Source organism: Phyllobates terribilis, unplaced genomic scaffold (assembly GCF_046119375.1).
Source record: "Phyllobates terribilis strain yellow unplaced genomic scaffold, ASM4611937v1 Scaffold_2__4_contigs__length_985480577, whole genome shotgun sequence".
NCBI classification, from domain to species: Eukaryota; Metazoa; Chordata; class Amphibia; order Anura; family Dendrobatidae; genus Phyllobates; species Phyllobates terribilis.
In genome coordinates this window covers 760,095,819-760,118,818 of record NW_027362762.1, presented here as the reverse complement: position 1 = coordinate 760,118,818, position 23,000 = coordinate 760,095,819, and the positions used below count along the sequence as shown (strand labels likewise).

General features: G+C 42.6%; 1 protein-coding gene across 5 annotated transcripts in view; it reads left to right on the top strand.

Moving 5' to 3' along the window:
• Positions 1-283: 283 nt before the first annotated feature.
• Positions 284-23,000, top strand: part of SHROOM2 (shroom family member 2) — a 191,474-nt gene continuing 168,757 nt past the window's right edge. For 3 of the 5 annotated variants that reach the window (XM_073667318.1, XM_073667317.1, XM_073667316.1), the window contains exon 1: positions 284-934. In XM_073667318.1, coding sequence (XP_073523419.1) covers positions 725-934 — 210 coding nt within the window. In that variant the 5' untranslated portion in view covers positions 284-724. The remainder of the gene's footprint in view (positions 935-23,000) is intronic. The other 2 variants (XM_073667319.1, XM_073667320.1) reach the window with 2 other exon arrangements.

Sequence of the window (23,000 nt, the reverse complement as noted above, 5' to 3'; positions counted from 1 at the left end):
TGGATGCAGCCCCCCGTGTACATGGATGCAGTCCCCCGTGTACATGGATGCAGCCCCCCGTGCCCGTGTACATGGATGCAGCCCCACGTGCCCGTGTACATGGATGCAGCCCCTCGCGTACATGGATGCAGCCCCCCGTGCCTGTGTACATGGATGCAGCCCCCCGTGCCTGTGTACATGGATGCAGCCCCCCGTGTACATGGATGCAGCCCAGCACCGCTGATGTATGGCTCCATATGTGCACAGTGAGAACACACATTCCCTCCCAGGGATAATCAGTGAGTGATTGCTGGCCAGGAGGGGGATGGGAGGCGGCGGCTCCTGCAGGCCGTGTGTTATGTACGTGCTGAGCGCACAACAGGCAGCAGAGAGGGAAGAACAGGAAGAGTCCCGGCGGCGCTCACCTCTCCGGTGACCGGATCCTGTGCTGTGCTGTTGCTGTGCGATGAGGAAACTGTCATCTGCGGGGAGCTGGAGAAGGTGATCGCGTCCTGGCACAGGTGGGACAGTGAGACCCCGGAGATCTGCCCGGGAGGAGGGGACTGGATAGTTCCGGGCAAGACATGTGTTACATGCTGCTCCCCATGTTCCATCCCGAGGAGGGAGGGCAATGGCAGCAGTAGCCGGGCCCGCTCCAGGCTTGTTGTGTCCCGGGTGCTGGGAGGTGCAGGACTGATATGTGGCTGGGAGCTCCCTAGACATTGTGCACATACTGGCCAGCACCATGGAGAACCTGGAGAGCAGAGCTGGGCAGGAGAGCTTCCTGCCTGATGACCTGAGAGCTGGCATGGTGGACCAAGGGCAGCCCATGGTGATGGAGAGGAGGCTGCTGGAAGGGTATAGGCTTGTGGATGTGTTTCTCACTGGAGGAGCTCCTTGGGGATTTACCCTGAAAGGAGGCAAAGAGCATGGAGAACTTCTCATCATTACTAAGGTAAGGAAACTTTTATGGAAACTTTTTCCCATTGAGAACTTTTTACTGTAAGACCCCCATTGTCAGTTCAGCCCCTTCTTATAGAGAGAGGCGACTGTATGTAGAGTAAGGGGATGTCCATACGGGTGGAATCCCTCTGGATCTGCCGCAGTTTCTTAGATTGAGAATGGGATGCCCTTATCCAGATGATACACAAGGGGTTACATCATTAAGGCACATGTGACCGCCAGGTAGTCCTGCCGCAGTCACTGCACTCTCTGGTTCATGGGACATGTGTATTCTGTAAGCAACCCGCAGAATCCAGACCAAAAGTGAGGATCTTACACGAGCAGTATTGATACATGTTTGTCATTAAGGGGGTTCTACAGAGCTTTAAAGTTGATGTCCTAACCTTAGGGTAGGCCTTCATTATTAGATCAGTGGGGGTCCAGCACTTGGAAGGGACTTCAGTGTCCCCTATGATTACCAGGTGCAGCTCCTCACTTGGTAATGGTGGTACCTGGTATTCCAGCTCAGTCCTTCTATAGGGCAAGGCCTAGTCCCGGCTGGGGTGCCATGGACATAGTGGACATCTGATCGGCAGGGGCACTGAGAGGTGGACTTGCTCAGTTCTAAAATTGATGGACTGTCCTAAGGGTGCACCAGCAGGTTTAAAGTCCCGGAAAACTCTTCTAATCTGCTGCTGTCCCATAGAGAGAAAAATAAAAAAAATAGATGTGAAATCAGTACATAGGGGTCCTCCGGGGGGGGGGGGGGGGCAGTATCTCTCGCTGTGGTATTTGGACTGGCATAGTCTGATGGTGGCAAGTTCCGTCCCAATGCCATACACCTTGTACTGGTGATATACACCCCTGTATCAGTAGGAGTATATAATGTGTATATATACACATGGTAGAGAGGGTAGCACTTGACACATATCAAGATAAGCCTAAACAAGCCCCAAGGAGAGAGACGTCTTGTTGGGCATATCGCGAGCACCTGAACACCTGAGATCTACAGAAACGGGGACCCAGGTACTGTCATGTAGGTACAAGTGTGGGGGGAAGGGAGCTTCCAGCTTAATAACATTGTGTACTTTATTCCCTAAGGTGGATATTGATAATAGGTCTTTTTACTATAATGTTAAAACGCCAAAATATAGATTCTGCGGAGACTTCAGATCAGCTTTAAAGTGTAGAATCTTTGCATTTCAAGTTCTTGGAGGACTGATGAAAGGGAATAACAAAAACCGTACAGTCGTGCGCTCTATATTGGCCCTTCTAGACAAGTTGTGATGGGATGTAATGATGGCGGATCGTCCCTGTAAGTGGGCTCCTGTGTAAGTTTTCACTTAGTTTTTTTTTATACTGACCGCACATCTGTCCCATGTTTTTAGTGGTGTACGGTATTATATGCATCTTTCACCGCACGTGATGTATATTTTGGATGTTCACCATGCTATTCCTGCAGTGCCTCCTAAATGATTTAATGACTTTTCCCATCGTCTGATCTCGGCTCTTCCCAGACGTAATGATCACTTTCCATTGTTTCCCATCTTTGTCTCTTCTCAAGGCTTCTAGCATCAAAAAGAGGGCACAATCCTCAGGTTTATATCACTTCAAAAGCCAAGTGTTGTCTAACAAGTGACATGTATGAAAGGGAATAATTAGAGGGGTGGATGAAGCTCTCCGCTTGTAATAATACCTCGGCGAGGCCTGTCAGCCCTACACCCTTCCTCTGCTGTCTGTCACTGGACAGACACAGTTTGTTGGTATTATTTTCTTTTTAGGAGGTTCTTCGGCTGAGAATAGGAGACTCCGGTGTCAGAACTGTGTCAGCGGCCATGTCTCCGTGAGCCTGTTATGATAGTAGTGTTGTCATGGTTGCCGCAGAGCATCCATTTGTCTGACAGGGTAGACTTCTGATGAGTCACACATCTGCTAAGCTCCTAGTCACCTTACACAGCATAGACATGAGATAAGCATTGCTCAGCTGACATCTATCACCCCAAATGCCACCATAAATAGTCCTTATCTCAGGAGTACTGTAGGGTCTAATGGGTTAATCTGTCCAATACGGAAATGTGCAACTAGATAACTTCTACCTGATGAATGTAAAGATTTTTATTGTGATGTGATAAGTATCATTACGTGATTCATGAACACAATAACACAAGGCTCAGGTATTTCGCCCTGACCTTCCGGCTTCCCAGTCTTGCTCATCGATGTGACAGGAGCAGTAGTGATGTAACTGATACGGCCGCGGCTGGGAGCGCTAGTGATGTCTGTGGCTACTGATACTTCAGCTAACTACCATTATCATTGTCCGCTAGATATAATAAGCAGACGTTTTATGCCAAGATCCCATGTTCACTTACTTCAGCTACAAAAGTGACCTAGAAGAAAGGCAAGCAGCTTAGTATTGAAGACGGTCTGGGATCTGTGTTCAGCTACAAGGCTCTTGTGGCATGGCAGTTCATTGCGATCGCCAGGAGATCCAGCTTCTACATTGCTGGTACAGCACCAGTTTTTATTTTTTCTTTAAGTAGTGGTCAACCCCTTAATGTTTACATCTTGCCATCTACCTGCGTGGTGTTTGCTTATAGCACTTGTGCAGGATTATTGCAGCCTTTTCCTATTGAAGTGAATGGGACAATGCTGCAATAGCTTGCACCATCACTACTATGTAAATGGCATGATGTAGATATTAAAGAGGCTTCGGCGATCTCAAGAGCTCCCCAGTCCCTCGGAAAATCTAATTAATGGGGATGCTGAGTGTCGGATCTGCACGTATTTAATTAGAAAAATGTACACCCCTGATGAAGCTTTTGTGAAACGCGTGTTGGGAGTGTTTGGTGAATGAGCCTTTATACCTGCATGCTACTAGACCTAACTTTTTATCTGTTTTTTATCACTCATTTCTCTCCATTACCATGCCATTGTGCTCCTATTATGTATATTTAACTATTTATTGCCCCCCCCCCCCCCCAAAAAAAAAGTGAGTGACATAAAAAGTATTTAGGCATGCGCCAAAACTTAGAACCTTTTTGCTCCAGTATTCTGGTCTACATTGAATTCCGCAATGGGATTTTGTCATTTTTGGCTAGCTCTGGCTGCAGTGAAGCCACAACTATGTGTATCGTAGAGTTGTGCTCAAACTAGTGGGTCATGTGTGTATTGTTAACCAAACTTTTGGGAGTTTGTGGTTTACATGTATAAATAGGGAAGGCATGTTTATTCTACTATCACAAGAGGAGCCGATCCTGCTGCACAACTATCCATTCACTGCCCTGAAGGATGTGAGGGTTTGTTTTTGGTTCGTCAGCCTTGAATTCTGAAAAGCTTCTCTTCACGTATGTTGTTGTCAGAGCTGCCGGAACAGAGAACCCATGGAAAAGTACCAGGAGCTCCGCTTCATTGTTCTTGTGTTGTTGCTGGGAAACTCTAGGAGAAAGTACTGGAGAGCTCCCTGACGTGAATCCTAATTGTGCTCTTTGGTAACTTCTGCTATTCTACATAATGAATGTATTCATTTTATAGGGTATCCCACAACTAAACAACAACACTGGAAAGAATACAACCAAAGCGAAAGGGGGCCAAGGGCATGTATCAGCTGACAAGTCTGTTTAAAAAAAAAAAAAAAAAAAATGTCAGGAGTACCAGCTGACCATCGAATTTGTATGGGGGATGCCCAACTCTCTCCTGACCGATGTTGGTGGGAGAAGGATCAGGTAGTGTGAATTTAAATGCCTGAGCTTTCTGTTCTGCCAGGATATACCACAGCCAGAAGTGTCTAGCAGCAGCTTACTCTTCCACCCATACAGAACACATGCAGGCCCGGCAGACCCGATTTCTGTAATAGAAGAGTGTCAATTTATAAAATAAAAAATTCTACTTTGCTCTTGTATTTAGAGGAGTATGATTTTGCACTAGAAAGAATTTAAGGGAGTCTGTCAGCATAAAATGGCAGTTCAAGCCAAGCACAGGCACTCAGTGCACCCTTGACATGACCAGGTTGTTCAGCAGGGCTGGGGAGTCAGTCAGGCTGTGTGCCCACTGCGTTTTTTAAGCATTTCCACAGCAGCATATCCGCATGCGTTTTTTCTGCCAGGGAGATGCAGAAACGCTCAGGAAAAATCCGGAGTATTTCTGCATCATGGGCACATAGCCTTAAAGTCCTTTTTTGTGGAGTCGGTATAAAAAAAATATATAATAAACTGGTACAGTAGTACAATGCAGGATGTGCTGTAAATGTTTTCATAAGAATTTGGGAAAGTTATGAAATGTCCTATAAATGTCTGTTCCTGATCTAAGGATCTCGGCTTTTAGTTAAGAGGCAGTGCTGTGGAGTTGGAGTCGGATTCGGTGGTTTGTCTTACCGACTCCACAGCCCTGCTGTTCAGTGCACCTTCCGAAACGGAAGTACATGGGGTCGCCTTTCCCATGTACTTCCTGGTGCGGGGCACCATTCCCATCTTTGTTTGTATCTGCACAGCCCTGGCTTTCTAGGAGCCCTGGAGAAGAGTGGAGATAGATAGGAAGTTGTATTGAATGGTTGGGTCACACCAAGGGTGCACCATGTATCTGTGCTTGGTGTAAAAAGTCATTTTGTACTGACTCTCTTTAAAAGTTCTGTTTTTTTTTTTCCCCAAATAACTTCTAGAATTGTAAATTACACAAGTTTACTTTCTGCCATGTTTTTCACATTGTGTCCTCCACTACACTAAATGCTTTTCTGACGCTTTATGTAGTCAGCTACGCTATTGCGTCCTGAAAACAAAATAAAAACAAAATTGTTGCCATATCCTCAAATGTTTATTTTTTCTGCTCTGAAACCATGTCCCTATGATACTACTGCTAAGTGTTTTCTGTGCCGGCCTCTTGTGCAGCGGCTGTGTTGCTCTTTCAGGCTGCAGGTGGTCTGCGAGCTACATGTGCACTTGTATCCCGTAACTGCTGGTTTGTGATATTACATTTTTCTACCTTCCTAGAATAAGCTTATAGATCCGAGAAAAATAAACTATACAGAAACCATCAGGCATGTGGATAATGTAAGTTATTGGCGGGGAGCTGGAATCCGTCATGGACGTTACCTTTCACCTTTATCACATGAGCACTTAGCTGAGCGGCCTGTGTATATTTTATGTTTGTCCTTTGTGGAGGGCTTTGTGTGTCGGGTTGCTGATAAAGCACACACTTGTGTTTGAGCCTTTTCAGACACTGGATACTTTCTTCAGCCAGATCCTCAAAGCTTTTCTTTATGTTTAAGATATATGTACTTATTTTTCTGTAAGAAATTTGAGATTGATAGTCTGTCTATTAAATAGCTTCATCATTTTCTTGTGAGCTCAGCTTTATCGCTGGGCATTGGGTTTGGAATATTTTGCATTTGTTTTTTTTTTTTGGGGGGGGGGGGTGAAAATGTTTTCTTTACACATAACGTACATTTTTGGAGACTGCAGCTCCATGAATTTATTTCACGGGTTAGGGCAAGGAGGGAGATTCCACACTGTGTATCCTGACATTGTAGAGTTTTCCGCTTATACAGTGGTTGTCTTATGAAGAAAACCCCTTTTGAAAATAAAGTTGGCCCAGCTATTGGGTACAAAAGCTCCAGTGATAACAACTAAATATTTAGCTAGATATTTTACCTGGATCTGCACTGTAAAGAGCTGCTATTTTTTGCCAGCACCACGCTTTGATTTATAAAATGGTGTCTAAGTGAGCATATGCGAAAGGGAGATGGCGGGAGGGGGTGAATGCATAAAGAGAGGTATTCAAGTGAAGCTTATATAAGGGTTCTTCGCCATGTTCAGTGGTCTTGTCGGGTCTTACATTTGAACACCCCCATTCCCTTGGTGAGCTCATATGGGTTGCTGCTCGTGGGATGTGCTAGATTAGAAGATTTGAGATCCCACCCCAACTTTCAGGATTTCTTCACCTCTGGAGGTCCTAGGCGGGAGGTATTGTCATATTTAGCACAATTTTACATTTCTATAGAGATGAAACATGGCATGGATATCATAATCATCCATCTTAAGTTGGAGGTGTTCAGCTGGCCTTATGGTGATGCGAGTGAATGTGTTATGTTCATCCCTTCGCTATGATGACAAAAATATATCTCCCATGAATATCAGATCAATGCAAACTTTAATATTCATCACTGATCACTGGCTGCAAAGTGTCTGAGATTCCTTTGAGCAGAGGAAGCCCCTGTACTTCTCCACCTCTGTTTATACGAATCCTAGACTTGGTGGCTGTTTCCCAACAGATCTCCTGTTGTAGTTACCTATTCACGGTAGGAGGTCCCACTTCAGTGGAGGTTGAAGTTTCAGCTCTTTTTCCCAAGGGCAAAAAGAAAAAATTATATAATATTTTTTTGTGCTGTGTTAGCCAAACCCAGTTATTAATCCTATATGTTCAATGTGAGGGTGATATGTTCCCTCCCCGGAGATGTCTTTATGGATTTTACACGTTTTCTCTATGAAGCGCCCAAATCCTGTTTTGCGGAGGGAACGTAATGTGAAAGAACCCTTAGCTTTTTTTGCTCTACTCAACCAAAAATATTTATCTCAATTCCCAATATAACCATTTATTAAAATTAGGTTGTGCTTACTGATTTGGTTTGATATCAGTCTGAACATATGGACACCAGTTTCAATGGGAGCATTTTCATATCATCCAAGGCTCCCATGTAATTGAATGGGGGTGAGATGCAGTCGGGGTCACGTGATGCCTGTGAGCGGCCAGCAATAGTGTCACTCACAGGCAATACATACAACTAAAGGTAATAACAAAAAACACTTATTTTTCACATGCTAAATACATTGGGGCAATTGGAAAAAGTGCTGGACAACTCCTTTTAAGGCCGTACAAAATTATCAACTTGAAACTGATCCTGGTATATTTGGTCAAACATTTAATTAACTCACCCCTAATGTGACACCTGGAGCTGCTTCTCTTTGGTGCTGCTGTGATGTTAGGTGGTATGGATGATTTACTACTCATAACTGCTATTCCTGATTTGGAGTCTGGAGTGCAGGCAACTCTTTGCTATGATAAGTTTTTTCAAGAACTCTCAGCAGTAAGTCGTACTGAACGCGGATGTAAATTCATCACTGCTAATTTCACGTTACATTTATAGAACTCAAGCAGTGGAGGGTCTGCAGTACACATCACATAGGAGACACCGAGACTGATCTATATATATCACATAGGGGACACAGTGACTGCTGTGTACATCACACAGGAGACTAAGATTGCCGTGTATACATCAAAGGAGGCATGGGGCCGCAGTATAGACATCACAGGAGATGTTATTACTTGTTATCCTTCTCCATTGTCAGTATGTGAGATAGTTCAGACAGCTGATCTCGGACTTCCCTACCCTTCCGAGGGTGTGTTCTACATGATACGTTATAAGAAAGATATACTCTGTTTGTTTTTTGAGGAACTGACGTTTCCGTGTTTGTTCACAATGTGTAATGCTGTTAAATGATTACAATGGATGTACTATATTTTGAGAACATTTTTTTAGAGGATTTTTTCAGGATTTGTCAAATGTTTCTATAATGTTTCTCAGCAATCATGTGCTACACATGCAAACTTCACTGCTGAGTTCAGTGATTGGCTGCAGTGGTCATGTGACTAATGGACGGTGCGTCAGCACTGGCGCTGCGGCAAAGGATTCATCTACTAAGTAATAGCTTTTTATTCTAACCTTTCCTACTGTGTCATAAGTTTTGAAACTTCCTGGAAAACCCCTTTAAATCAGATTGTGATGATCTAAAAGACGTTTTAGAAAATTCCTGTTAGTGTCAGGCTCTTTTCAGTATATACCTTTTACTATGATGTCTCTTCCATGTTATTACTTTACTCAGTGACCTTTGGCCGGCTCCCGGCAGCACAAACTACCCTGCTGTCTCCAGCGTCTCTTCTCCAAGACTATTTTTGGAATGTTTTCTTACTGAATCATTCTGAAAAACCCTATTTCTTTTATGACTAATTATATTTTATGACTATATTGCTTCCCTTATCTATTGTAGTAATGTGTGGCTTGCTCCTGTCCCAAGCGAAGGAGCCATTTCAGGCATGTGGATCCTTGGCAATCTTTCCTCACACGTTTTCATGATCCTTCCTCCTATAATGGTGTCATCTTAGCGCCTTGTCCACAGCTCATTAGGCACAATGTACACCAAGTAATTCACCGGTAAAGGAAAGTCGCACAGAAGGTTGTTTCAGGAAAATGGACCTTTCCACCTGTACGTTATTCTTTTGATGCTACTTGGTAAACGGGAAGTAGCACCAACATGCGTGTCCTAATGAGTATGCTTGGCACCTATCCTCTTTATTGTGTCCCAATAGGCTATTCAGAAGCCGTGTGGGAACTTTTATGTCAGCATTTTATTGACTTCCTCTTTTGAATCAGGGCTTTTTTTATTCCTCAGGACCAATTGAAGGTGGTAGGGAGTTGGCACATACTGTCTTGCATGCATGAGTTTTCTAGCTAAATCGGTGGCCTTTCTAGTGGTGTCAGTTGTACCTGCTAGTTCTGCAGGCTTGTGGTTCTTTATTGGGTCTGGGTCAATGTATGTGATCCATATGTCTCATCCAATCACCTTTCACTTCATGCCGTCTCTTAGATCCAGAGTGAGAACCTGCAGCTGCACACCCCTCCTCCCCCTCTTCTCTTCTTTATTAAGGATCACCATTAAGCCTTCCTTGACCATTTTAGATCTCAGAATCGAGCATGATACTCCTAGAAATGTGTAGTCAGAAAACAAGAACTTGGCACTCAGGCTTGGTTCCAATAGCGTTTGACCCTGTCGGGGCTTACGTCCGTAGCCCCACAAAACGGGATTCGGTGTATGCGCTGATAGGGCCATTGACAGTAATGCTTTAGACAGTGTTCTCTGTCATACATAATTTTTGGCTGTATATGCCTATGGAGGCTGGCAACAAGACGTAGTAGACTATGTCTTGCTGACAGCCTCAACTAGGTGTATACGGCCAAAGTTTATGTACTATAGAGCACAATGTGACTGAATCATTACAGTCAGTGGCTCCATCAGCGCATACGCCTGAAATGCATTTTGCATGGGTTTGGCCGTAAGCTCCAAGGAGTCACTGAACGTGTAGGGTCAAGTGCCATCTGAACCCAGCCTTGGTTGCTATTACAAATGTAGACTTTTTATCTAGTTTTTATGATGCAATCCGACCTTAATATATTACGTTTCTGTGATAAAGCTGACCTCCGTCAGATATACAAGTACTTCTCAAAAAAATTTGAATATCATCAAAAAGTTAATTTATTTCAGTTCTTCAATACAAAAAGTGAACCACATATATTACATAGTCATTACAAACAGAGTGATCTATTTCAAGTGTTTATTTCTGTTAATGTTGATGATTATGGCTTACAGACAATGAAAACACAAAAGTCATTATCTCAGTAAATTAGAATACTTTATAACAACAGCTTGAAAAATGTTTTTAAAATCCGAAATATTGGCCTACTGAAATGTATGTTCTGTAAATGCACTCAATACTTGGTCGGGGCTCCTTTTTCATCAATTACTGCATCAATGCGGCGTGATCAGCCTGTGGCACTGCTGAGGTGTTATGGAAGCCCAGGTTGCTTTGATAGCAGCCTTCAGCTCATCTGCATTGTTGGGTCTGGTGTCTCTCATCTTCCTCTTGACAATACCCCATAGATTCTCTATGGGGTTAATGTCAGGCAAGTTTGCTGGCCAATCAAGCACAGTGATACTGTTGTTTGTAAACCAGGTATTGGTACTTTTGGCAGTGTGGACAGGTGCCAAGTCCTGCAGGAGAATGAAATTTCCATCTCCAAAAAGCTTGTCGGCAGAGGGAAGCATGAAGTGCTCTAAAATTTCCTGGTAGACGGCTGCGCTGACTTTGGTCCTGATAAAACACAGTGGACCTACACCAGCAGATGACATGGCTCCCCAAACCATCACTGATTGTGGAAACTTCACACTACACCTCAAGCAACTTGGATTGTGGCCTCTCCACTCTTCCTCCAGACTCTGGGACCTTGATTTCCAAATGAAATGAAAAATCTGCTTTCATCTGAAAACACCTTGGACCACTGAGCAACAGTCCAGGTCTTTTTCTCCTTGGCCCTGGCATTGTCTATTGGTCAGGAGTGGCTTGACACAAGGAATGCGACACTTGTAGCCCATGTCCTGGATACGTTTGTGTGGTGGCTCTTGAAGCAATGACTCCAGCAGCAGTCCACTCTTGTGAATCTCCCCCCAAATTTTTGAATGGCCTTTTCTTAACAATCCTTTCAAGGCTGAGTTTATCCCGGTTGCTTGTGCACCTTTTTCTACCACACTGTTTCCTTCCACTCAACTTACCATTAATATGCTTGGATACAGCACTCTGAACAGCCAGATTCTTTAGCGATGACCTTTTCTGGCTTGCCCTCCTTGGAGAGTGTCAATGACTGCCTTCTGGACATCTGTCAAGTCAGCAGTCTTCTCCATGATTGTGGAGCCTACTGAAACAGACTAATGGACCTTTTAAATGCTTAGGAAGCCTTTGCAGGTGTTTTTTGTTAATTCTAATTTACTGAGATAATGACTTGTGTTTTCATTGGCTGTAAGCCATAATCATCAACATTAACAGAAATAAACACTTGAAATAGATCACTCTGTTTGTAATGACTCTATATAATATGAGTTTCAGTTTTGTATTGACGAACTGAAATAAATTAACTAATTTTTTGAAGATATTCTATTTTTGTGAGAAGCACCTGTATGTATTTCTGGAGAACAAACACAGAGGAAGGAGAGAGAAGCAAATATAGAATAGTGATGTGTGGCAGGTGGGATTTCTGCTTTTAGGAACAGTGAGTGTTGGAGAAGTTCTGGTCTAAACCATGAAAAGCACATAACCACATTAACCTTTTGTGATTTCACCCCCCCTCCGCTCCCCTGTATTAGGTAAAATTGAGCGCTGTCACAGATAGTGTCTCCCTTCCATAGCCATAGTACAAGTGATGCTGAGAAATGATCAGTCCTGAATGAACTCTACAGTACGAGTGGATCACAGGGGGTCCGTCTGCAGTGATCTGCATTTCAGCAGTCCCTCTCACACACACTTGTTGTCCAAGCAGACACCACCTGTAATACCGTCTCAAATATTCTTAAGTTATTATTTTTCTCTCTTACAATAACTTTTTATACTTTTTTTTTTAAATTTTGGCTCCATTTTCTTTGTACAATAATAAAGTTACCTGTTAAGTGAGAAATGGCATCATAAAGTTACTACTTCCAGCTGCATCTGCATGGAGGAAGTTTGGTTTTCCTGACAAAGTTCTCAAGGGAGAAAAATTCAGATATGGAGAGCAATGAATGGAAAAAGATTTGACTCCATAGAGCAACAGATTGAAATGATGGCGAAAGGACAGGACGTACTTGGCTGAAAGTGATAAATGATACCATTGTTTTCTTCAATCTTGATTATTGTGATTAAGAACGTTCTTAGTTTCCTCGTAAAGAAAAGCCAAGTCTAGAATTTAATGGGGAATTGCAAAAATTACTTTTTGTCAGTGTCCAGCTCCTGACACATCCAATAATCTAAAATTTGGGTCAAACTTATCCTGGACTTTGGCTTTGGCTGAACTGCATACGTTATTAAATAGTTATCTTACACTTGATGAGGCTGGTATGTTTATTGTGAAAATCTCATGTTAGAATTGCTGTAGGATCGTTTTGGTAATTTACACTCAATCTCCATCTATCTAGCCTTATTGACAGCTCCTCAGTGTCCCTCCTCTGCTGCTGAGATCTCACACTGCTCAGTACAAGCTGAAGTTGTCAGTTTGGTTGTGTTGGGGGCAGAGATTGAATATATTTGATTTCATGAGCTCCCTCACTCTTCAGCTGGACTCCTAAAATGCTTAAATGTCAATTGGTGTAGGGATGCTCATATTCCATTCAATGCTCCTCTGGGAATTTTAGCCTTTTAAAAGAGGTAGAGGACAAGGACTCTGGTGCCACATATAGGAAGTGTCAATCAGCCCTTTAAAGGTCCTTGTCTTGTAACTAGGATTGCATGTCAAACTAGAAACTCCATTTGCAGGCACATGTATATTGGTTTTTACCCCTCATCAGTGCAAAACAGGAGAACTGGTTTGAGAGACAATTTTTATATTAATATATGGGGAGTGAATTTTCACTCTCCAGGAGAAGAAACTTTATCCCTTACATCTCCTGTCAAAGGCCTCTCACCCAGCCAACCAGTTCTCCTGCATTGTGCTGATGAGAGGCAAAAAAACCCCCTGATGACACTGGTTTACGTCCTTTAAAATTCTGTATCAGATTGGCTGTATAATCTTACCTGACTTTCTGATTTGGTTTCCCACACAATAGGCTAATTAACGTTGGCTGATGGCGACTAGTTCGGCTGACTGTGTAATGTGTGTGGGAGCCCTGTCCAATTTGTCAGGGGAAATATCGATTCGGCATGTCCAATTTCAGATTGCCATCTGTATGGTCTCCCAGAGATGAGCCACCACCAGACGTGTCAGGCGGTGGCTTTCTCATCGAGAAAAAAGGAGCTTTAGGCCGAGCGAACACTCCTGTGTACGACGGAGTTGGATGTCAGCTGAACGAACGGCAGAATCCTCACTTAGCGGACCGCCATCTAATGTGTATGGTGGATTTAAGATATGTGGCAAGCCCCTTCAAAAGGTCGATATTGACTTTTAGGTTTGTTACCATAGGTGGCACCAGGGTTTCTGTCCTCTTCTTTGGACATTAGCGTATATGGTGATACAGAGACACGTGCTCCACATGAGTCCCGTATGTACTGGTTTTGACGTTGAATATTGGTGACCTTCCCCCGGCGATTTGCTTGAGCGGGGAATATTTGGCAGCATGGATTCTATTGCAGATCAGATTCCTTATGTAGGAAGAGCCGTGCTGTTACAGGGAGTGAAAGGGAGTGGAATAAATGTTTGTGTGGGTGTATGGAAGGTGCCGATTCCTTTGAAAATACGTGTATATTCTCAGCAGACTCTTGGTTTGTGTTCATAAGTTCAGCTACTGTCAGGGACACATACTGTATATTGTAGGAAGCTGCATTTTTGCTTATGGAAATCCAGTCGCTTCACCTATTCCATAAACATGTCATTTCTTTTTGCAGTGAGAATTGGCCATAGTCAGTCTGATGAAAGTCAGATACATGTTATAAACCAATTCCATCTGCTCTTTACATCTGGAAATCTGGACGTAGACACGAGATTGAAGTTATTACAAATATCTGATTTAAGTTTTTTCCCAGTTGTTGACCATTTATTGATCATTCTTATGTGCAGATGCCTAATACGCAATAATATAAGTCCTACAAAAACAAGGAGTCATATATATCCACCAACTATGTAAAAAGTATAAATTTTATTCAAAAGAACACCAATGCAATGCTAAACATAAATTGATAAAATCCGAAGCTTGAGTCTTCACCTTTGATAAGATATCAACACCATGGTTGATGACACAATATACAGAGGGGCAAAAACACAATAAATGGACTATATTAGATCCACGTGGATTTCAAGTCCATAGTACACTGAAAAAGAGGTAAGGTCAAAATACATAATGTAGTGCTAAATTGTGAACACTTCACAACTATAAAGTATAGTCAAAGGATTGCTGCTTACCCATTACTCCATGTGTAAATACCATGTATATGCAACCCTGACGTGCGTTTCGCATGGGCTTCCTCAGGAGGTCGTTGACTCCTCCACAACCAACAATCTCCATGTATCGAGATCCTCAGTGCTGAGTATGGAGCAGTGGTGGCAGTCAGGGAATTATCTATTTTTCTTCTTTTTTCCTACCTCTCAGGGGCTATTCAAAGGGGTTCATATGTAGTAAACAACCGCTTTACAGTAAATGTCTACCCTAATGAAGTTTTTAGGTTTTAACTGAGTTATCCTGGTCTGGAAAATGTGACTGCTCATCCAAAACACACTTAAGTCCAACGGTTGTCCCTGGCATTAAAGTGAGACACATTCTGGATTTGACATAGATTCCATGCCGAAATCTGTGTGAAATCTACTGAAAATCTGCATTAAATGCATGTAAGAAGAAGGATTTTTGTGATCATGCTCACATGCACTAGAAATAATCTGCACCGATCCTTGGCCCAATTGCATAAAAAAATCTGCATGAAAAAGCTGTCTAATTTATTTCAATTCCACAGCACATCAGTCTACACATCCAAGGCTGTAATCCAAGTGTCTACCTCTGATTTCTGCAGCAGATCCTGAAGTAAACACGTGTTGAACGTGTCTATTGCAAATCCGACACGTGTGAACATGCTCTTAAAGGAAATAGGTCCGAGCTGCCATACCACACAGGTCCTGTTGGACAGGTGTGGTAATGTTTTTAGAAGAATATAGCCATGTTTTTCTAATCCTAACCCCATACTGCCACCTGTACCATCCAGTACTTAACAAAATTAGTCACTTGCATGCTTCATTAGTAAGTTTAAAACCTGCTCCAGCAGTATGTAGTCAAGGAGGAGGAGACGCTGTGCAGACAAGTCAAGCTTACCACACCCTATCCCGCCCAATCTGGCTTGATTGACGTCCCTGAAGCCACGGTAAGCCTTTTCTTCAGAGATGTCAATCAAGTGGGGTGGAAATAAAGTGCTATCAGCTTGACTTGTCTGCACAGTGTCTCCACCCTCTTGACTATCGATAGCCTTACAAAAGTATGATAGTGGGGCAAAGCCGTCTGACTGGTTCCCATTAAACAAGACTGGTATCTGCTTATGGGACAACATAACAAAGAAGCTCATACTATTTTTTTAAACCCTTTTTTGAGCCCCCACTCCCCCTTTTGATATGTGTAAACATTGCTGTGTGACCACTGCAGGCGATCACTGGTCTTGGTGATTATATTATGTACAGCACAATTTGTCTTTAGTTGCAGTCATAAATTGCGTTAGTTGCAGTTGGCACAACATAGTACATTTTGTGTCTGATGTCATCTAATGTAACATAATGTACTCGTCCCATACAGTCTATATATCAGAGACCTTTGTCATGAGCAAGGAGATTAGACATCTGGAAGAATGTGTCTCGGGCATTGCTCAAGGTTTTTGTAGTTTTGCATAGTGTCGAAACAATGCTCACGAAAGCAGCTTTATTCTGGCTTCAGCCCTAATTTGTTTACCTGCCGTCTGTATAGCAGAAGCGGAAGTCGAGGAAACTCGAATACACCTTTTAAGTAATTTCTTCACTTTCTTGTTTATTTAACGATTCACTTTCTTAATCCTGGGATGACACAGACATGAGTATGAGCTCACCTGCCCGGTGTATGAATGCAGACATGATTCACTGGCGTGATCTAAGCATGTTATTTTTATTGTATTTTCGGATACTTACTTTTAAGATTTATGAGCTTAGTAAAAAATGATCTCCTTTGTTCTAGATACAGCGCCACTCTTGGCCAGAGAGCTCATACTCCTCTGCGTTTAAAACGGACAAGTGAAATCGGATTGCACTCTGACTAATGTTACTCAATGATTCTGTGTTCATCTGCAGTTTTTTTCCTCAGCTCGGATCAGACAGAGAAAAAAATTGCAGTTTACTGTGAGTGGCCGCGTATATCGGACGAGACATGCCAATGCAAGTCAGTGGGGGCGAGAAAAAAAAATTGCATGACACACGGACCATGCATGTGCCGTGCGATCGGGATATATATTATATAATTTTTTTTACGCACCCATCTGATGGGAAACCCGACATTTCATCAGCCGAGTACAGTAAAATCACAGCGTAAACTGTCAGAAAAAGATACCTATAGATAGCATAAAAGAAAAAAAATGTTGTGGTGTCCCCCTAATTTTTCATAACCAGCTGGGGGAAAGCCAACATCTGGGGGCTGGTGTTTGCAGTCTGGAAAGGGGAGTAATAAACATGGATCTTCCCAGGCTATTAATATCAGCTCAAACCTGTATACTTAGCCTTTACTGGTTATTAACAATGGGTGACCCAAAAATAAACTGCAAAGGCTAGGCCGACAGCTGCAGGCTGATATTAATAGCCTAGGAGAGGTCCATTGATATTGGCCCCCTCTCAGACTAAGAGTATCAGCCCTCAGCTGCCCCAGAAATGGCGCATCCATCAGATGCGCCAATTCTGGCGCTTAGCCTCCGCTTTTCCCACTTGCCCTGGTGCGCTGGTAAGTGGGGTAATAATTTTGGGGTTCATGTCAGCTGTTTTTTGGCCGCTGACATCAAGCCCAGGCATTAGTAATGGAGAGGCATCTATAAGACGCCCCCATTACTAACCCCATAGTCAAATGTAATAAAGACACAGACAGAATAAAGTCCTTTATTTGAAATAAACCACGCTCCTCTTTTACTCATTTATTAATGTAAAATTAAAAATAATAAAACACCATATTCCTCACCTGTCCACCGATAAACAATTTGTCCCGCGACAAGCCAACTCCGCTACATCTGGATACCTGGCTGAACTGTCACATCATGCCATCGTTCAGCAAAGCATCCAAATGTAGCGGAGTTGGGCTCGTCGCGGGACAAATGGATTATTGGCGGACAGGTGAGGAATATGGTGTTTTTATTTTTTAATTTCACATTAATAAATGAGTAAAAGAAGGTGGGGAGTGTTTATTTTGACTATGGGGTTAGTAATGTGGATGTCATATAGACTCCTCTCCATTACTAGGCTATTAATATCAACCCGCAGCTGTCTGTCTAGCCTTTGCTGGTTATTAAAAATAGAGGGACCCCACTTCATTTTTTTTTTCTGGGGTCACCCCTTGTTCCTAACCAGTTAAGGCTAAGTAGACAACTGTGAGCTGATATTAATAGCCTTGGAAAATCCATTTTTATTACCACCCTTCCCAGACTATAAACATCAGCCCCCAGCTGTCAGCTTGCCCTCAGCTGGTTATGAAAAATTAGGGGGACCCCACACCATTTTTATTTTCTTTATTGCTTAAATACAAGTACAGTAAGCTACACATGCAAAGCACTGATTAAATATCTCACTAAACTATTTCTATCTATCTTTGTATTTTAAGATTATTTACTTAGAAAGCTATCTTTAAATGATCTAGAGAATTACTGTATGTAAAAGCTAATGTTAAAAACGCATTACATACGGATTAAATAGGCTGACGAACAATCATGAGTCAGTTGGACAAATAGTCATTCATTGATGACCCCCAACACCTCACAAACTACAAAAGTCAATATTGGATTTTTTTCTGCCTCTGAAGCCGCCAAATCGGTGTTTTGAGCGATGACGAATGTTCGCAGGTCGTTTCCAATAACCAGATCAAGATCGTTCATTTTAGTCAAATGTGTGTGGCCTACTTTAGTGAAAATTGTAGACTATTTGGCAAAAGTATTAAGTATAGAGGAGTATATATTAATTATTATTATTGTAGCTTTGTTAATGAAGGAAATGTTCATCAAAATATGACCTCTGCTTTAAATCCGATTAGCAATGTTTTTCTGGCAATGGCGATGATTCTTTGCTTTCATTGTCACTGCAGGCTGTAAATTCCTTGCCCTTAGTCCTTTCTTCTAGTGTACAGAGCGGATTGTCATTGCCTGTGTCACGTGGAAGTAACTGGACCAGTCTCGATCATGTCTGGATCTACTGGCGTTGCTGACCTGCCGGGCCGGTTACTGGCGGCTCGTTTAGTTGTGAATGTGATTCCTACCACATTCCTGTGACGGCGGATGAGCCGAGGAGTCCCGCTGTGCAGATGGCTTGGTCACATTGTCTACCAGCACAATTAAGTGGTCTGTCAGAAGCATCGGCTTCACAAATCTGCTGAATGTTTTGGTAACAGATGGCAAATTAAAAACATTTTATAGCACTTTTTTAAGCTTCTCCCTACAGTTAGTAAGGGACACCCATTTTTTTATTATTTGGTTTTTAATATGAACTCATCAAACCTTAGAATCTACATCTTTCTTGCTCGACAATAATGCTTTCTAAATCGTGATTCTGCACGGAGCTTACACCATTGGGCCAGTCTGAGGCTCTGTTCACACTAGTGTTCGGAGTTCTGCATTTGTTCTATTAGTGGAACAGAAAAACAGAACTTATGCGTAAATGGATCCATCCCAGACACAAACGGACTCTTGGCCATTATGGAGTCCATTGGTTTTATGTAAGGTTGTCCATAGTTTTATCAGATAAAATTGTGCAGCTTGCAGCTCCTTTTTTTTTTTTTTCCTGCTTTATTAGCTGAGGCTCTGACTCCAATGTGAATGAAACCTAACAAGTGGCCCTTAGTTTCTTATTCTTTTTCTCATTGTCACATGTCAGAGTAAATCCACCTCTAGATAGTTTTATAAGTATCACCCCTTTAAAAAAAAAAAAAAAAAAAAGAAATCGGGTAAATACGATTTGTTGAGATAACTGCTCTATTTGGGCTTTATTTAATATTCTGGATGAATATCCTTCAGATAATTACATTAAAAGTTGTCCGTGAATCTTCTTCATAAAAGGAATCTGTCAGCAGGTTTTTGCTATGTAATCTGAGGACAGCATGAGGCAGGGGTTAAAACACAATTCAAGGATGTCGCATGTCAGGATGTGTGCTCTTGTTTACTGAGGCTGTGTGCCCACGTAGCGTTTTTCATGCGTTTATGCTGCGGAATTTCCGCAGCGGAAACGCTTGTGAAACGCTAGGTAATCCGCACCCCATGGTCCCCAAGGGGATTCCGCATGTTCTATGTACATGCTGCGGATTTTTCCGCAGCGTTTATGCTGCATACAAAAATCCGCAGCATGTCATTTAATTTTGCGGAAGCGCAGCGGAACTCCCGCCATTGACTTGCATTGAGACGCATAGAAACCGCGACTGTACATTTGTACAAGCGGCTTCTATGCGTCTCTATGTGCGGATGGTACCCAGTTCTGGAGGAGAGGAGACTCTCATCCAGACCTGGGTACCATTGTACCTGTAAAAAAAGAATAAAATAACAAATAAAGTTTATATTCACCTGTCCGGCGGCTTCTCTCTGAATGCCGGCATCGTTTGAGGACCTGCGGTGACGTCACAGTCATGTGACCGCAGGCCCTTCACCGCTCTGTCTTGCGAGATGCCGGCATCCAGGAACCAGACAGGAACGAGCGCTGCAGCCACGCCGGGGCCTCGGGGGTGAGTATAGCTTTATTTGTTTTAATTTTTACGGTTCACACTGTATAAATCCATGCCGTTTGCATGGATTTATATAGTGTGACCTAGTTGTCAAGCACTTTCCAAGTGATGCTATCGCCTGGAAAGCGCTTGTCAATCTGCATGCGGAAACGCATGTGAATCTGCATGTGGATCCGCATGTATTCTGCAGGAAAAACGCATGCACAATCTGCATGCGTTTCTTCTGCCAGGGAGATGCAGAAATGCTGCAGAAATTGTCTGCTTCATTTCTGCATCGTGGGCACATAGCCTTACACTGAAGGGTTTATCACCTGGTGATTATCATTGTCTGGACTACCAGTGCCTGCTTGCTTGTCCGACGCCGCCCCCTCCTGTGATAAGCAGCTTCCTGTCTATAGACAACGCTCATAAAGAGCCTGGTGTGGGTGGAGCTAGCTTTCTCAGCTCTGCTGCATGTTGCATCAAAAAACTCTGTGTCAGAACGGCTGCACCCAGTAATCTAAGTGAAACCTTGTTGGATTCAGCTTCTCTTTGCCTATATCATGCTGCTTTTAGATTAGGTAGCAATACCCTTTTGACAAATTCCCTTTAAAAAAATACATGACTGCTGTTAACCTCACTTTTTCAATGCCCCTCTGCCCCAGCACCACCACACTTGTGGTCCTTGCCGATCCTGCAACTCTGACGTCACATCCAGCATTGACCCCTGCAGCCAATCACTGGCACCTGCATTGAGTCTTTCATGTAGCCTGTTAAAATGGGAAAACTTCTTCTTTTTTTTTTATTACTTTCTGTTGCCATATCATCTTATATTCCTGATTGAATCTATTAATGTACAGTTCTTCTCTCTTTTATTATTTCTTTGACCTTATTAAAAATATTTGAAGGGTTGTTCCTATGTTGGGTGTTCATGGGTAAGATGGGAATAACTTCCTCCAAGCTCCGAGCACTGGAAGGGGGGCAGCTGAAACGGCCGAGAGCAACTGTGCTGCGCTTTCCTTAAGTCCCATTTCCAGAAATGGTGCAGCTTAGCCGCTCACATGCACTGGTGGGAGCCTGGCCGAGTTATTCCCGCTCAGCCATGAAATCCCAAGATGGGAATAACTTTTTATCAGCAAAAGTTACAGAACTTTACTGTCTGCCTGATAAGAAGCTTACTGCTTTCTATCTGAGGTTATTTCCTGTGCTTTTTCCTTTCTTTGTTGCTGGAGTACACACAAAGTTGTAGATAAGTCAAAAGAAACCCGGCGTGTGTTGGTTTTATTGGCAGTTACAATATATTTACAATATAGTAATAATATAAAGCCGCCATGTATCACTGAAAAAACGCATATGTAGCGGATATGAATAAAAAAGCTAAGTACACAATTGGTGTAGTGTAAAAACACCGCGAGAAATGACACATCAGATAACGCAGGAGAAACCAGGGGCATCCAGCCGAAATAATTCCGTCCATAAACCAAACAAAGCCAAACTTAGAAACAACGCCAAGAATTTGAAGTGATTTATGCGGTCTGATTTTGGTCACACATTTTGGCAAAATTTGAAAAAACATCAAATACTCAAATCATATAACTGCATAAAAATGCCACAATAATCGGTAGTATTGTATTTCATAATTCACTATTAAGTTCACACAATGCGTTTTTTGTGAATTTTTTTTTCCCCCACTACATATTTTTACATTTCCAGGATAGTGTATGGGATTTCTCTAAGGACTTCTTATGCTTTTTTTTTTTTCACAGCGGAAACTGATTTGTGGTGTGATTGTGAAATCTGCAGTTTCTCTTGTGGACAATGCTTCTTATTTGCAGATTTTTCCCATAGGCTTCAATGAGATAAGGGAAATCCGCAGATAAGGAACTCCATCTGCGTTTTTGAGTTTTCACTGCAGAAGTGCAATATCAGTAATCTGCATATGACTTTATCACTAAAGTTTTATCAAAACAAAGGGGTTTTGTGTAAAACATGGCAGGCAGCCCAAAAGAAGAAATAAACTACAGTAAAAAATATTGCGAATACAAAATACATGTAAAGTAGATTCAGCAGATGTTTTTACACCAAAAACGGCAGGAAAAAACACTGCAGAAAATACTTGCATTTTTGTGTGCAATTGTTCGTAGAGTGCAATTATTTACTTAATCATTGTTCTCGGCAGTACATCCTACAGTGCAGGGCTGGGGAGTTGGAGTCGGTATAAAATCGACCGACTCCGTCTCCTAAAATATATACTAAACTTGTACAGTAGTTAAGTGCTGGATGTGCTGTAAATGTTTTCATAAGAATTTGGGAAAGTTATGAAATGTCCTATAAATATCTGTTCTGTTCCTGATCTAAGGATCTGGGCTTTTAGTTGAGATGAATCTGTGCTGCACTTTATGTACACGCTCAGTAGTGAGGCAGTGAGATGAATCTGTGCTGCACTTTATGTACACGCTCAGTAGTGAGGCAGTGAGATGAATCTATGCTGCACTTTATGTACACGCTCAGTAGTGAGGCAGTGAGATGAATCTATGCTGCACTTTATGTACACGCTCAGTAGTGAGGCAGTGAGATGAATCTGTGCTGCACTTTATGTACACGCTCAGTAGTGAGGCAGTGAGATGAATCTGTGCTGCACTTTATGTACACGCTCAGTAGTGAGGCAGTGAGATGAATCTGTGCTGCACTTTATGTACACGCTCAGTAGTGAGATGAATCTGTGCTGCACTTTATGTACACGCTCAGTAGTGAGATGAATCTGTGCTGCACTTTATGTACACGCTCAGTAGTGAGGCAGTGAGATGAATCTGTGCTGCACTTTATGTACACGCTCAGTAGTGAGGCAGTGAGATGAATCTGTGCTGCACTTTATGTACACGCTCAGTAGTGAGGCAGTGAGATGAATCTGTGCTGCAC